Consider the following 17,375-nt stretch of genomic DNA (forward strand, 5'->3'; position numbering starts at 1 on the left):
GAAGGGTTCCAGGTTTTCAGCTGCACGCAGAATACTTTTGGACTGGGAATACAATATCTGACACTGTAGAGTGATGTGTGTGTGTGTGTGTGAGAGAGAGAGAGAGAGAGAGAGATAGACAGACAGACAGACAGACAGACAGACAGACACAGACTTCTTCTTGACACATGACACTGACTGCAGCAAGCCTAGTATAAGATTGTGAGGCTGAAAGTATTCGTATTCTCCTTGTGTTAAAAAAATAAATAAATAAATAAATTCATACTCTGATAACTCGAACGAGTTTAAGGCAAGAGCAGAGAAACCTATGCAACTGCATTCTGTATTTTACTGCTCTTTGTAATCTCTTTGAACAGGTGTGAGAAGGTTGAACTGAGTCTTCCCAGAGGCCAAAATATCCACCTTGTGTTTTTTTTCTTGCATCACCTTGAGGACCAGGTGATGTTCTCCTGGTCACATTTTTCTTCCTTATCACAGAACCTCTCTTAAGGATGATTTATAAACAGCTTCCAAATTGATCCTTTTTTGTAACATTTCCTTGTATTATTTCCAAAATTTCAGTGAGATTCTGCTTTATCACTGCAGTTGCTCCAACGATCATTTTTTTCCTTGTTCGTGTATGTTGATGTACATATTTTAGTATCTTTTAGTACATGTACAATGAGGTTGAGATAATATCATGAGGAATAGGTATCTGCAATATGAAAGCTAAATGTTCAACGTTTTTTGTTTTTTGAACTATCACGTAAGCAAAATTACATGGACGGATGATTTGGTCAGTCGGTCGGTCAGAGCTCATTTTAATGTCCCCCATCTCTGACCTTGTTGGAGGGCCGGGGGACAAAAAGGGGTGCAATTTGGTTTGTTAACTTGTGGGAATTGTGGAAACATTTCGTCCATGCCTGTTTGCTGTTGCTTGTATAACTTTTAGAAATTAAGTGAAAACATATTTTGCATGGCTGGTCTGTCGCTGAATGTTTTTTGATCCAGTTACTTGCGCAGATGAAAGGGTTGGTCACTGTTTGGCATCACACGAAAGCAAACCGTTTGGTTGTTCCTGCGACTGTTTCACAGCGAGCTAGTCATTAGCCCCCAAACTCATAACAATCCCAAAGTATGTTTGTCTCTGGCTTATCATTCATTTTCTTAGAAACTACTTAGGAGAGATGACTCTGCGCAAACACCCCTTCACTAGGCTGCAGTGGTGAAGGTACCATTTCCTGGCAGATAAACTTTAACTTGAGTCAATGTCAGATCTGGATTCTATCTGTTGAATACTGATCTGTTCCAGATACTGTGGGGCAACTCCTGAGCTCGCCAACTATCGAGTATAGGAACCCAGAAAGTGGAGCTACCCCTGTGTGCAGAATGCTATCACTTAAAAATATCAGCACAAGCAATTAGTGCTGAGGAGTAATTAGAAGGTGCTGGGTGGAGATGCAGGTGGAATTGTGGAGCGTTGGGTTTGGTGTTGAAAAGTCTTGCAGCGATGGAGCGACGGCAATGTTGGCAGGCTTGAGTAGCTCGGAGCCAATTGTCAAAGCTCTGCACGCAAGTGGCTGAAGAGTGATGGCCGTACATCTTGAAAGGGAGTAGTGTGTCAGGTCCTTCCTCCAGTGATGAGGCAGCCCTCTTCAGAGATTGCACTGCTTGCCCTGAATTTCCAAGGGCTCTCAATAAAAGGGTGGGTAGCTGCATTGGTAGCTCACTCAGAGGTTGCCATTCAGCATCTGATAACCATGTTTGCCGAAGTAAACACTGGCTTTGACCTCTCTATCAATACCACAAAGACTGAAGTCATGCACCAGCCATCATCTGGTGTACTGTTTCAAGAGCCAGAAGTGTTCATTGACAACTGTATACTTAACGCTGTGCAGAAGAACACCTACCCCGGCAACACAGTAATCAGTGAAAACAGTGAAAACAGTGACAATAGTCTTGATGCAGAACTAACTGCAAGGATCTCTTCTGCACTCGGTGCTCTTGGCCACCTTAGGAAGTGTTTATGGTCACAGCATGAGATTAGATCATCCACTAAGTCCAAATGCTACAGAGCTGCGATTCTGCCTTGCCTCCTCTACTCAGCATAAATGTACACCCTCTAAAGGAGACAGGTGAATAAATTAGGGATGTTCCAACAACGGCAACTTCGTGCAATCCTTGGCATCAAATAGTTGAGGTTCTGAAGCGTGCCAACTTGCCAAGTGTAGAGACAATCCTCCAAAGAAGACTACTTACATGGATAGGACACATGACAAGGATGGATGACCTCCGAACCCCGAATGCCATATTATATGGGGAGCTAATTCAAGGTTCTTATTGCTACAGTCACCCAAAACTCTACTATAAAGACTACTTCAAATACACTTGTGTGCAGCAGATATATCTCCCCATAAGTGGGAAGAAACTGCAAAGTGTAGGTCTACATGGTACCAGACAGCTCTCCAAGGAGCCAAGATTGCAGAATCCAAGTTAATCCAGTCAGCAGAAGATAAGGGGGCAGGGAAAACAGTCATTATCAACTTGAGCTACAACACACAGCTTTTCAGTGTGGCTGTGGTGGACATATCTCCAACATAATCGGACTCCACTGCCACCAACAGAAGTGCACCCACTGGACATGACACCCAATTCTTTTCATGATCACTTCTATATTTTCCTTAGATGCTGATGTCATCCTTGTCTCGAGGAACAGCAATGTATGCACATCTATGTATGCACTAACTTTAGGTTCAAACCCACATATTTTGGATGTTCACTTTCTCCTCGGGTCACCTACCCACCCTCCCCCATCTTTCCTCGTGAATTTTATCTTGCCTCATAAACCCTCCCAAAGCCTACCCCTCCCCCCCACCTTTTTGTTCCATTGCTGTTTCTTCCCAGGTCTTCCTGCTCTCTTCTTTCATCCCCCTTCTTGCTGCGTTTGATCTTCTATCCAGTTTGTTCACCCCCCTGTGTCCTCCTCCCACTGCCCTTACTGTCTTTTTCCCCCCCTCACCCATTCTTCCTTCAAATGTCTCTCTACCCAACTGTCAGTGGTGTGTCCTAACTTTCCATGGCGTTATTTCTGTTCTCTACTTGCAATTCCACAAGCTTCGATTTTGTATACAAAAATGGTAGTAGTAATAAATAAAATAAAAAAGCAACGGCAGTCCTGGATATCGAAGGAAAAGCAGTATTGTCACAATGCAGTCAAACTTTCTACCAAGAAAAACAGGCACCCACGATCAGGGTTACGAGACAATACAAATTGCTCAATAAATTGTGTAACACCAATTTCGCAAAACTCTGAGACGAACATAAACTAAAATGGAGGGCATAGACCAAGAAAAATGAAAAGAAGATGTAAAACGTACATTTCGTTTCAAGCTTGAAAGTTTCGTGATACGTCAAGAAGTGAGGGGTTCGTAAATGGAGTTTCAACTTATTTGGATATAATACATTGTGCCAAACACAACCACTGATTTCAAATCCTGTTTCTTGTATGTATTCTTTGCACTCTTCCCACGATTTGTTTTCCCTGGTCTTCCACCTGTAGGTAAAAACAAAAACAAAAAGAAAGAAAGAAAAACGTATTGACAGCTGTCACGTCATCAAGATTCATCCTCATGTACACTGACTGTTGCACTCATATAGCATGTCAGCCTCTGGTTACTAAACCTCTTCCCCTGATGTTGTCATGGTCACAAAAAATCTCAATAACAATGTACCCTTCCACCAAATCCACTATTCACAGCTTCTCTCAAATTGCATTACATGCTTCCAGTGTTGTTCTATGTCCTGGGAGATGCATATATTCTCCATAGACCAATAATATTCGTGAAAGTTTACCTGTACAGAAGTTTGCTTGCAACGTTGGAGGTGTTTGTTTGCACAGCTGAAGGCCATGTGCAGATCAGCCTTGCGGAATCACTGATGTTGCAGGTGACATTAAGTTCTGGAACTGAAAGGTAAACGACAAAGGAAGAAGCCAAACAGTGAAAGAGGAAGCTATTAGAGGAAACGAATGGATACCCTTCCAGTTTACTCTGCACAATGCACACACAGCACAAAATCTCAGAGTTTCATGATAAACTTTGGAATGATAAATAGTATTTTTGTGATAGTGCTAAATCTGATATGTGACGCAAAGAATGTCCCAAGAATAAATGACCCATATTTGCCAAGCCATATGTGAACTTGAATGGCACTCGGTAGAGCGCATACCTCCCTCCGCCAGGCTGAACAGTTAATGTTTTGTATCCCACTGATAAACAGGATCTGGATCTGAACCTGAACCAACATTTCGTCACCGAAACAACTCGTCCACCGATTTTTGTCATAACTCGTCCACAACTTTTTTTGAGATATCCTGTTATGTATCGCTTTTTGGCCCCATCTCTCAACGATGAAGAATCACTTTTAAAAATATAAAAAAATTATCATATCCACATTCAGATCTTCACCAAAATCGAATCAATTCTTCCTTGTCACACACCCAACCTGTCCACCAAGTTTCGTCCAATTCCATCTCCAACGTTTTGAGATATCGTGTTATATATCCTTTTTGGCCGTATCTGGTGAAGAATCCCTTAAAAATTCTAGTCGCTTAAAAATTTATTTTTCCTTTGTCTTTTTTTCAATCGTTGCAGCTGTCTTCGTTGCCGTTTCTGGTGTGTGTGTGTGTGTGTGTGTGTATTAACTGTTTAATATTTCAGTGGTCATATTCATACATGCAAACAATCAACATGCACTCTCATTGCAAGTGGATGCACCGATGCAGGGATGGTTTCACAGTATAATTTTTTGTGACCATCCCTACACCTTGTTCACATAGTTTTTTGTAAAAACCATCCCTACATCCTTTTACATTAAATTTAATTTTTTAATTAGTTGTTGGCACTATACTTGACAAAGACTGATATTCCTCTGAATAAGAACACAACTGGGCCATCCACATGAAACACGACTCCACTTCGGAAGTCTCATTTTCTCATAAGCTCGCTGAAGCGAGACAGCGCTGACTTTTACGACTATAATGGCTACAATTAATCCCAATTATTAAAGTGGTTGGTCTGGGAACATTTTCAGCACGTCTTTTCTTGAACCGGTTTGTCAGGCTTGAGGTTTGACTCGTGCCAAGTTGCGCTGGAATTTGTAACTTGTTCAGGCTTTTGGTGATAGCTTGCCTACTACTCTTTGCAAAGGACACCGTGGAAACATTAACGTCCACCAACTAATGTTAGCAGGCAGAATACCCAAGCTAACATTAATCCAAGGGATGGCACACTGTGAAGCAACACCAAAATTTGCCAGCTTGCATTCTCGTCGGGAATCGAATCCAGAACATGCAGCTCAAAAATTAGTGCGCTACCTCTGCACCATCCTGAAGACAGCCATGGTAAATCTCTCAGTGCAGTTCCCAGCTGTTTAACAAGGTGCAATCAAAGGAGCTGCTTTATTTCACCATCAGCCAGAACATTTCTTCGGATAAATAATTATCATCCAAAAGGAGCACACTACTTGGATATTTTCCCACAGTGCTAAGTCCTTCCCCAACACGCTCAGAACTTCGTAGCTAACGAAGCCTTCCAACATAGCTCGATGGAGTATGCATCTCCATTCTGGGCTGTGGTTTCATCAAGCCAAGTTCCATTTCTGGAGGTTGTTGAAGCTCAGGCCCTGCCTAAAGATGATTAGAATCTTCCATAAAGATACACAGTATCATGGCCAACACTTCCCTGACAGGACATAGTCAATGGCTTTGTTGTCATTATGTTACCTTTTCCAGACTTCCTTTTCCTTCCCTCTTGGCTCTTCTACCTCCCAGTCATAACATGTGGAATAATAAATATTAATCCATGAACCCAAGTCGAAGCTTCCTGCTCACTGCACCCCCCCCTCACCCCATTGTCCATTTATTTTGGGGAGTCAATTGTCTCCCTCCATTTATACTCTTCACTTCAGTACTTTAAGGCAGCAACTTCTCACCTTCTTGGATGTTGTATTACCTCCCCTCCCCCTTTTCCCCACCCACCCACTCTCCAATTCTAATCCATGAGCTTTTCTGTTCTTGCTCACTTTTCCCCCTCTCTTTTCTATTCCCCCTCATCTATTCTTTTCCCTCTCATCCTCTATTGTTCAGCTATTCCATGAGCCTCAACATATGTATAAAAATTAATAAATGAATGACAAGCATTGGTTCCATCCACTGGGACCATACTCTGCGCAGAGCGTTGGTGCTGCCGAAGCAGTCTCCTTGGCTATTGGGCACAATCCTGGATGGGTCGCCACTCCGACACAGGATACCAGCAAGCTGGTACTCATTTTTGCCGACCTCAGAAGTATGAACAGGCTGGGTCAACCTCACCAAGTATTGATTCAACGGCGGAGCAGGATTTGAACTCAGCACCCTCGGATCCCAAGCCCACCACACGAGCCATTACGCCAACACCAGGTATAAGCATTGATTCACATATCTGTATTACACACATCCCCAATTTCTCCAGATGCGTTGATTAAACCACGAGAGACTGAAGAAAGTAAACCTGACGCAAACACATCACAATGCAATCAAAATTCACAAAATACAAAACTAGTGATTAATAAGTATCAAACGTGGGAAACTCTTGTAATTAACCAATTGCCAATCCAAGTGCAATATATATTTCAGTTTGATCGAACTGACACCCTCATCACTGACACCCACCCTTGTTTTGTGTGGTGTTTGTGAACTGGTGTGTTATGTAATTAAGAAGCAAAAAGCAAAGATGAAGTCATTAGGAGGAACCTGGATAGGATTTGGGTTTCAGCTCGACTCGACCTTCAAACCCATCCAGGTGCAGCCAAGTGAGCCTTATTAACAACAACAACAACAAAAAAAAACAAAACAAACCCAGATTCAAAAAATTAAATTACTCTGACTGCCAGACCATGTGTCCAACAAGGTTGAAATTTAAAACATATATCCCACATGACTACTACATCATAATTCTGAAGTTGCATCAAGTGGTTGCACCTACTACTGGTCTGGTCGCTCTGATGTTTACCATGCCCAAGGAGTTTAGTTGCTGTAGCTGTGTCCAAAAAGTTGATTCCAATGATAATTGAGGCAACACCGGTCAACGAGCGTATTATGAGACGAAGAATTCGTCACTCCTTAGGTGTCATTTCCCTGGTCTCTGTATGTGCTGTGACTGAGGCGAGTGATCTCACCGTGAAGGACACATTCTACGCCACGCTCGAGTCTGCGGTTGATCGGTGCCCCAGACGAGATACTCTTCTAGTGTTGGGGGATTTCAGTGCATCGACTGGAACTGATAGGGATGGTTATGAAGCATGTGTGGGTCCCCATGGGTCTGGATGTGTGAACCAGAATAGCACTAAGTTCCTTGATTACCTCTGCCACCGAAGGTGAAGGAGGTTATGTTTTCACCCCTTTCTGTCTGTATGCCTGTTTGTGTACAGGATATCTCAAAAAGTTTTCAGATGGATTCATTCATGGATTCAGATGAAATTTTGTGGACAGATTCAGTATGTGACAAGGACGAACCGATTGGATTTTGGTGAAGATCCGGGTCTGGATCCGACTACGTACTATAATTTTTAAAGTGAATCTTCACCGTTGAGAGATCGGGCCAGAAACGATATATAGCATGATATCTCAATAAGTTGTGGACGGATTCAGATGAAACTTTGTGGACACATTGGGTGTGTGCAAAGGAAGAATTCATTCGATTTTGGTGAATATCCTGATCCGGATACAAGAATTATTTGGTGTATAAAGTGATTATTCACCATTGAGAGATATTGCCAAAAACGATATAGTACTGTATCGCATGTTATTTCAAAAATGTTTTGGGCCCTGATATGTTCTCTTGGATCAGGTATAACGTAGCGGAGGTATGCACTCAACTGAGTGTCCTTCGAGTTTTGCAAGAAGTCATGGACTTCGAGTAGCTGTTTCGTGATTTGAGCGCCCACAGGCTCATCTCGCTGGATGCGGTATTCCAATTCTGGCAGTGTGGCAAAGGAGATAGACAATGCGCTTGTTGCTGTTTGCTGGAGAATGATCCATAACTGCAGGGTCTACCGCAGTGCTCAGTTCCTCAATACCAACCAAGGGTTTGTTGTGGCAACTCTGAAGTTGCACCTTAAATCCAGGAGAATGGTAACATCACAGCCGAGACAGGATGTTGGCAACCTCAAGGATGAGAGGGTAGCTGAGGAGTTGGGGAAATAGACTGAGTGGGGATTATGGGGGTTTGGATGCTTTGGGGAAATCCTGAACAGTTGTGGAATGCCTTCAAGACCACCATCCTTGATGTTGCCGGCGGATGTCTTGGAACTCACCGGAGGGTGAAGAAGAATTTTGTCTCTCAAGGGACAGTGGATACAATTGACCAGATTTAAAGGGGCACGTTTAATGGCTGGCAGAGCTCAGCTCTTCAGGGAGTTTAGGTGTAAAACTGTATATGCACTGAGGGTGGACAAGGAGGCCTATGTGCGAGGAATCTGTGAGATGGTGGAGCATCACTTGTGGTCAAGTGATTCTTGGCCTGCTAACAGGGCAATTCGTGCATTGCGTTATTCAAAATCCATCCCTCAGTGTACTACAGTTGGAGCGGAGGGTGGCGGGTTCTTACGGAGGAGTCCAAAGTGAAGGCCCGCTGGGCTAGTTACTTTGAGTGGCTGCACAAGGTTGACTCAACAGTTGTTGAGTTGGAATTCAGGGGTGTTACTATCCCTATTGCTGACCCTCCAATCAATTGTGAACCACAGGCTATGGTGAAATGGTTGAAATGGGGGTAAAGTTCCTGGGATCTGTGGCATCCATGCCGAACTTCTCAAGGCTGGTGGAAATGCTGAAATCGTGTCATTGCATGCAGTTCTGTGCTCTGCCTGGAATGCAGGCATCATCCAAACTGACTGGAAGAGGGGCCTCATTGTCCCTCTCTGGAAAGGGAAAGGTGATCATCAGGACTGCATCCACTACCGAGGGGTGACGCTGTTCTCAGTGCTGGGAAATGTCTTTGCTTGGAATATTCTTGACAGGGTTTGCCACCATCTGCTTGAGCACTCAGGCTTTACACCAAAGAGGTCAACGATTGACCGTATCCTTGCTCTTTGGGTCCTCACCAAACGCAGATGAGAGTTTCAGCGGGAGCTGTTTGCAGCCTATGGTAATCTTTGCAAATCATTCGACTCAGTGAATTGGGATGCTCTCTGGAGGATTCTTGGTCTTTGTGGGGTGTCACCAAAACTGAGCAATCTGATGTCGGAACTATACGCTGGCACTGACAGTGCTGTGAGATGCGTGGATACCATCTCTGATTTATTTCCAGTTGTTACTGGAGTTTCTCTGGGGTTTGAACTGGACCCCACACTTTTCAGCACTTGTATGCACTGGATTCTGGGGAGGATATCGGAGAGATCAAGCTGTGGTGCATCGTTTTGGAATGTCAAGATCTTTGACCTGTATTTCGCAAACTATGCAGTCATCTTTGCGGAGACTCTAGATATCCTTTTGGGGGCCCTCGAGGTTAAAGTAGTTAAAGCCACTGAGATTACGGATTTCCTGGGTCAAAACTAAGATCCCGGCTTTCAATGACATCTAGGATGCTGCTGTTTTGTGTGTATCTGTTTGTGGTGAGGATGTTGAGGTCGTGGAGAGATTCACTTACCTTGGCAGTGATATTCATGTCTCCACTGGCTGTGAGCCAGAGGTCAATCGACATCTGGGTCTGGCCTGGGGAGTCATGGATTCACTGGATCATGGGGTGTGCCGCTATCGGTACTTGTGCAGGAGGATGAAAATCCGAGCCTTCAGGTCCTTGGTGCTTCCAGTCTTGCTCTATGGCTGTGAGACTTGGACTCTGACCAGGGTTCTGACACAGAGACTTAACTCCTTCAGGACCAGGTTTCTTCAGAGAATCCTTGGCTATCACTCGTCCAACTTAGTGTCCAACGAGCGGTTGCTGAGAGAGACACAAATGAGATTTGTTACTTGCATAGTCCATGAGCGTCAGCTACAGCTGTATGGACATGTGGCTCATTTTCCTGATGCTGATCCTGCTCACCAGATTCTCTCAGTGAGGGAGCCTTGTGAGTGGAGTAGGACAATGGGCGGAGCACATGCCTCGTGGTTGCAGCAGATTGATCGGCTTCAAGAAGATGGGGATGGGCCAGGCATCTGCCTTGGGGATGGCCAGATGGAGGCCCCTGGAGTACCAGCAGAAAGTGGATGCAGCGACGTGCTACTGCCAGTGCATGTTCCCATACCTGACCTGACCTGAAGAAGTCGTTCAACAGAAATCATTTTTCTTAAGATTTTCGTTCAATCCAATATGGCTGCCAGCGTATGTGACCTATCAATTATTTATGAACATCCTGCTTTCCCCAAGGCTTTCGGAACATGTGTGAAGTTTCCCCTTGATCTGTCAAGCCGTTCTGGAGAAGATTATTTTTTGAAAAGTTTATTCTTAGAAAGTCATACCCGCCAAACCGTGTGACCTATGCCATCATAGGTGGGGAAGTTTTTGTTCCTCATGGATAGGCGATGACTTGTAAAGTTTCACCACAATCTGTTCAGCAGTTTTGGAGATTTTTGAAGGTTAAAAAAAAGGCTGCTAAATCATGTGACTGGTGACATCATCAATTTTTTTTACGTCTCGCCGACCCTCAAAGATTTTCATCATGATTGACTGTCACATTCTACCTATGTATTTATGACGTCATAATGAAGGCTCCTCTGACATTAAAGTTAAAAAAAATCACACATTCCCCATGAGGAGTACTTGCCATGTGGCAAGTTTAAATTTTAACCATCAGGCGGTTTCAGAGATACAGAGGTCCAAATTTTTTCCTTTTTCAAACATGGCGGACACAACACGTGACATATGACGTCATAATTATCATGAAAACATTATACACGAGTGGTCGTTCCTATTGTGAAAATTTCGTGTGAATCCGACAAGCGGGTGCAGAGAAAACCCACACTCAGTGTGCGATAACAACAGGAGGAAAGCAGAACGATTGAAGGAAAATCTGTTCACACAATGGCAGTTCAGCAGTTAGTATTCTCAAATTATGCACATGACAAAAATAAAGTGTTGTTTAATTTTAAAATCCATTTTATGATGTCTTACCAGAAGTAGGTTTCACAGCGAAACTCCAAGCGCCGTAGCCATTCTTGTCACAACATCCGCACAGACCGGCCCTGATTTGATGCTGCTTGATGCAAGTCAAATTAATGACTGGCCGGACAGCAATCTGGAGAGGATGCTTGAGGGTGATGCGAATCCTGGACGTATTGTATTGACGGAGCTAGAGGGTAAGCATATTCAAAGAGAAGGGTCGTGAGAGTGTGTTGTCATTAACGGCCCCAATTATTCCCAACTTCTTGTAGTATCAGCTGGGGAAGTTGTTGGCCCAAGTCTTCCACAAACCGACTGGCTAGGTCTGGTATTCGAGTGATGGTGATTTGGGTCGGAATTTGCAATTCCTTCTGGGTGCTGGCGATAACTCACGCAATCCTTGTTAAGGATACTGGGATATTCTACGTCCACCAGCTAATGCTGGAAGATGGGAGACCCAGCTAAATATCGATTTAAGAGGTGCACTGAGCAATGCAATGCCCCGTCTTTAGAGCACCAATCCAATCGTTAAGTCAGGTCGGGAATCGAACTCAGGCAAGACGGCTAAACTCTAAGTACACTACCTATGCACCATCCTTTATGATGAGTTTTTGAGGCAAATGTACAGTACATGTATTAAAATAAGTGTCCAATTCAAAGTGGAACTTTGCAGGAAATACAAGAGAAATGCATTTTTCAACACCATAACAAAGATTTCACAGCAGGAATGTACTTTCATCCAATTTTTACTACAGTGACTTGCAACCATGGGCTGGCAGGATGATCTCAACTCTGGAGGTATGCAGACCCACCTCTGGCTTCAGGGCAAATTCCAAGTTCCTGCTCTAACCTGCAGTCCTGCAGGGGTGACGGCATGAGCAGCACAGCCACAATCTTACCAATGATGCAACGAGCAGTCACGACTATATATATATATATATATATATATATGTATATATATATATATATATATATATATATATATATATATATATATATATATATATATATATATATATATATATATATATATATATATATATATATATATATATATATATATATATATATATATATATATATATATATATATATATATATATTGTGGGCTGGGGGTCGGTGGTGAGAACGACCACTAGGTGGGGGAGGCTTGCGTTCTCTCCCACCAAACTCCCAGGAATTGTAGGCCGTCGCTCGGATATCTTCGTGAGCCGGCGGGTCGTCTAACCGACCGTGGACGCCAATATCTGAACCACGTAGCGTAGGATCTATTTGTCTATAACCAATTTACCGAATTAACTACGCGATTTCGACGACCGGAGAAACCATGCCCTCGGCACGTCTTGCTCGAACCGGATCACTCTTCCGACTGCGGTAGAGTTCCAACTACCGACTACCAACTCCGGTTCGGGTGCAGCCGAGCGGAAACTGCCAAAGCCATGCCGGCTGGAATGAATGGATTATTGGGGATAAAAACCCATCTAAACTCAGATGCAAACCATGCTGGACCAATTGAAGAAGGGACGGAAATGGATTGGGAACATTTCTAACAAGTTTTATTTACAGTAAATGAAGACACAAAGCAAGACTTAACGCGAATAGGCAAGAAGTATTTACAATGATCCAAAAACACTTATTCATTTCGACTTAAAGACGGGCCAACAAGCAGACACACACACACACACACACACACACACACACACACACACACACACACACACACACACACACACACACACACACACACACACACACACACACACACACACACACACGAAAAGAAACCCAGTCTTTATTGGACCCTCGCAGCCGAGGAGAGAGACAAGCTGGGAGCCAGAGTTCGGTGGTGTACCTGACTGTCGGAGGAAGGGCGTGCTCCACGATGCGGCACCTGACAATGGGTGCTGGTTTGGTCCCCAGTCGCACGTGTGGGACTCGAGGTTCGTGGTGGAGCTCGGGTGGTGAATGGCCGGGTTCCACTGAGGGGGGTTGGGGTCGCTCTTCCCTTCCTTGTAGAGGGCCAGCAGAGACACATTCGCCGCCTCGACGCCCACCAAAAACTCTTCAAAATAACTTTCAAAAGACTCTCCAAGACCTCAAAAACTCTCCAAGACTTCAAAAAGACTCTCCAAGAGCTCAAAAATACCCTCCAAGACCCCCAAAATACACTCCAAGACCTCAAAAAGACCACCTGCTTCAGAGAGTGCTCAGGAATTTATGGAGTTCTCTCAGCGGGGAGGGGCCTTTGTGAACACACCTCGCTGTCCGCCTCTGATTGGACAGGTCCTACGGCCCACCTTTCCGGGGCGGGGCCTTGGCCTCTACCGGGAAACCCCAGCCACTCCTCCACGCGGGCCCACACTCGACGAGTAACAGTATTAACGCTGCAACGGCCCCTGCTGGGAAACCCCAGCCAGTCTTCCATGCGGGTTCATACTTGACGAGTAACAGTATCAATGTTGCACAGGCCGACGTGCAAGAGTTACAACGTTTGTGGAAGGAACGTTGGTGGAAGTGGCAAGGAACGGCTGCAAGACCCTGCCTTGGCAAGTCAGAGTGCTTGTAGACAGCGGGTGGGTAGTGGATCGTGATGGGGAATGGAATGGTTGTTGGTTGTTCGTTGGGGGGGGGGGGGTTCGTTGGATGTAAAGATTTAATAACCTAACTAAAAAGAAATCGCAACGCATGCCTTTGATTCTCCCACTAGACAAAAGGAAGGGGAGCTGACTACACACATACTTAACGACATAAGGCCAAAAAAAAAAAATGTTGCATTGGCGTAACCCGCCCGACCCTAAAAATTCCGCCGACCCTACGTTTTTTTTTTGTTTTTTTGCTATCGAAAAATTTTGCCGACCCTATTTTATTGCTATTTTTGTTGTTTTGCTATCGTTTTCAAGTATCTTGTTGATTGCGATCGCAATCGCAAAAACCCGGAAGTGTTTCGGACAGAACCCGCCGACAAAAAGGGTGGTACTCGAGCCGGGGGAGATTTTGGGAGGGATTTATTAGGAAAAAAAAAAAAAAATAAAAGTTCCCGACCGACCTACCCTATTTTTCAGTGACCTGTTACGCCAATGCAACATTTTTTTTTTTGGCCTAACTGACTTTTGGGACATCTGTATGTTGAATGCAAATGGTTTCCAGATCTGTAACAATATATATATATATATATATATATATATATATATATATATATATATATATATATATATATATATATATATATATATATATATATATATATATATATATATATATATATATATATATATATATATATATATATATACATACACACGTCATTGAGGGGTTTGACGACATCTCAACTGAAATGAGTGTGTATTGGTAGAAATGTGAATTCAGTGTGCAGATATCACAGAAGATATCACAGCTGCTAACCTCGGCAACCTCGTTCCATTCCATCAGTGAAGATTTGCAATCCATGGTTGTTGAACCTCCCAAGTACTACTTGGGAGTGAGGGTGATATTATGAAATGCTCTGTCTGCGATTTGTCCCCACCATATTTCCACAGGGCGCTCAAGGTCCACCAACAACCTCCTTCTGGTAAAACTACCAAAATCACGAATCGCTGCTCACCTTCACTCTAACATTCCCCTTTTTTCTGCCTTTGGAATAAATTCCCTCACTCTGTTCAATCCCATTCTTCCCTCCAGTCCTTCAAAACAGCTGTTCACCACCACCTCTTATCATCCCCTATTCAAATCCTCAATTTTTTCCACCCCCGTTAATCCACCCCAAACCCACCTCCTTCAAATTCCATGCTTTCCTTCCTGAAAGTCCCTGTAATGTCCATCTTGTATACCTCGTGTTCCTGCCCCATACCTCTCCCTTCCATATATCTCCTCATGTCTCTGTTCTCCACTGCTTTGTCCTTCCCATGCCCCTCTTGTGTCATGCCCCCCCTTGCTGTGCAATGTGTGTTCGCTCTCATATGAGCCTTGACAAGCTATACAAAAAAAAAATAGGTCAACATATGCTGTCAGGTCAACCCGAAAGAGGCCAAATTTTTAAATTGTTTCTAAAATTGTAAATTTTCATAAGATTGACTTGAAATTTGAAGAACATTTTCATGTCAGGTCATTGAATTCAAACACCTATTATTTTTGAGGTAAACACAGGCCAAAAGGTCAAAATAGGCCAAAAGTCTAAATTTTCTAAATCCTCAATTTTCATCCGATTGAGTTGAAATTTGAAAAGGATTTACATATCTGGTCACTGAATTCTACCACCTATTATTTTTGTGGTTACCATAGTTCAACGTAGACCAAAAAGTGAACATAGGCCAAATTTTTAAAATACTCAATTTTAATCCGATTAACTTGAAAGTTGAAGAGCATTTTAATGTCAGGTCGCTGAATTCAAATACTAATTAATTTTAAGGTCAAACGGTCAACACAGGACTAATTTCTAAAATTGATAGATAGGGCCAAAAACTAAATATATCACTGAATCTCAAAAGGTTGTGGACGAGTTATGACAAAACAAGGTGGATGAGTTGAATAGGTGACAATAACAAGCAGATTGGATTTTGGTTCGGATACAGCCCATCAGTGGAATAAAAAAAATGTAAACTGTTCCACCTGGCAGAGGTATGTGCTCTACCGAATGCCATTCTACTTTGTGCTGTTTTGTCAAGTTGTCACTCGATGAGTGATTTTTCATTTGTTTGTTTGTCTGCACAGAACTTTCATGTTTTTCTTCGCAACTGCTTGTCGGATTGAGATGAAATTTTCATCATTGGTGCGACCTCTCATGCATAATATTTTAATGATAATTGTGGCATCATAGGTCACATGGTGTGGCAGCCATATTGGAAAAATGGAAAAACTTTGGACCCCTGAAATCACACCAAGGAAAAAATTGAAACTTGTCACAGAGCAAGTACTCCTCATGGGGAATGAGAGTGATTTTTTTATGACGTAATAATTGCATATGTAGAATGCTACATTCGATCAGTATGAAAAATTTTGAGGGTCATCTAGGGATAAAATGGTCTACAAATTTTTTTCATGACGTCATCGGTCACGTCATTCGGCAGCCATATTTTTTTCAAAACAAAACCTTCAAAAATCTTCTTTGAAATGGCTGAACAGATCGAGGTGAAACTTTACACATATGACTGCCTATCCATGAGGAACAAAAGGTTCACACATATGACGTCATAGGTCACATGGTTTGGCAGCCATATTGGATTTACCCTAAAACATTTAATGATCTTCTCAAGAACAGCTGGACAGAACTTCACACAAATGTCCCCCAAGGCATGCGTGTGCAAGGTTGTTAAAGAATAATTGATGTCACATGGTTTGGCAGCCATATTGGATTTAAGAAAAATATTAAATAATAATTTCTCTGAAACTGCTTAATCAATTGATGTGAAACTTCACAATTACGATCTGGCAGTGATGGGGAATATAGATTTTAAATTTCAACCTGATCAGACATATAGTTTGGCATCCAGAATTACTTCTTTTTTTTTTTAATCTGGGTCCTTGATTTTTACTCTCCACAGAGGAGAGGGTATTGCATTTTGGTCTGTTTGTTAGTCCGCACAGAACTTTCGTGTTTTTCTCTGCAACCGCTTGTTGGATTGAGATGAAATTTTCAACGTTGGTGGGGCTACTAATGTAGCATGTTTGAATGATAACTATGACGTCATGGGTCACATGGTGTGACAGTCATGTTGAAAAAACCGAAAAAAATTGGACCTCTGTATCTCTGAAACTGCACCAATGAAAAAATTGAAACTTAGCACATAGCAAGTATTCCTCATGGAGAATGAGTGTGATATTTTTTATGAGATCATAGGTGCCTTTGTTATGACGTCACAATTGCATATATAGAACGCTACATCCGATCAGTATAGAAGTTTTTTAAGGGTCATTTTGGGGTAAAATGGTCCACAATTTTTTTTGATGATGTCATCGGTCACGTGATCCAGCAGCCATATTGTTTCAAAAAAATACTTTCTAAAAACTTCTCTGAAATGGCTGAACTGGTCATCAGTTACAGCAGTTATAAAGTGACTTCTAATCACGTCTCTTATTAATTATGTAACACACCAGTACACAAACGCCACACAAAACTAAACAAACACCACACAACACAAGTCCTGGCGAGGGTCTGCAATCTCTGATTGCTATTTTTCTTGTTCAAAAATGTATTGGGCCCAATATGTTCTTGTGGATCAGGCATTGTGTGGCGGAGGTATGCACTCTATCAAGTGCCATTCTAGT

At 42.8% G+C, this 17,375-nt stretch overlaps 1 protein-coding gene across 2 annotated transcripts in view; it reads right to left on the minus strand.

Moving 5' to 3' along the window:
• LOC147023641 (uncharacterized) overlaps nt 1-17,375 on the minus strand; it is a 113,649-nt gene that overhangs the window by 40,410 nt on the left and 55,864 nt on the right. For both annotated transcript variants that reach the window (XM_085889269.1, XM_085889267.1), the window contains exons 3-5: nt 11,127-11,304; nt 3,832-3,943; nt 3,357-3,532 (exon numbers count right to left, since the gene is read on the minus strand). In XM_085889269.1, coding sequence (XP_085745395.1) covers nt 3,357-3,532; nt 3,832-3,943; nt 11,127-11,304 — 466 coding nt within the window. The remainder of the gene's footprint in view (nt 1-3,356; nt 3,533-3,831; nt 3,944-11,126; nt 11,305-17,375) is intronic.

This window comes from Eptatretus burgeri, chromosome 7 (genome assembly GCF_056783735.1).
Source record: "Eptatretus burgeri isolate ZD-2024b chromosome 7, Ebu_testis_v1, whole genome shotgun sequence".
In the NCBI taxonomy this organism is placed as follows: Eukaryota; Metazoa; Chordata; class Myxini; order Myxiniformes; family Myxinidae; genus Eptatretus; species Eptatretus burgeri.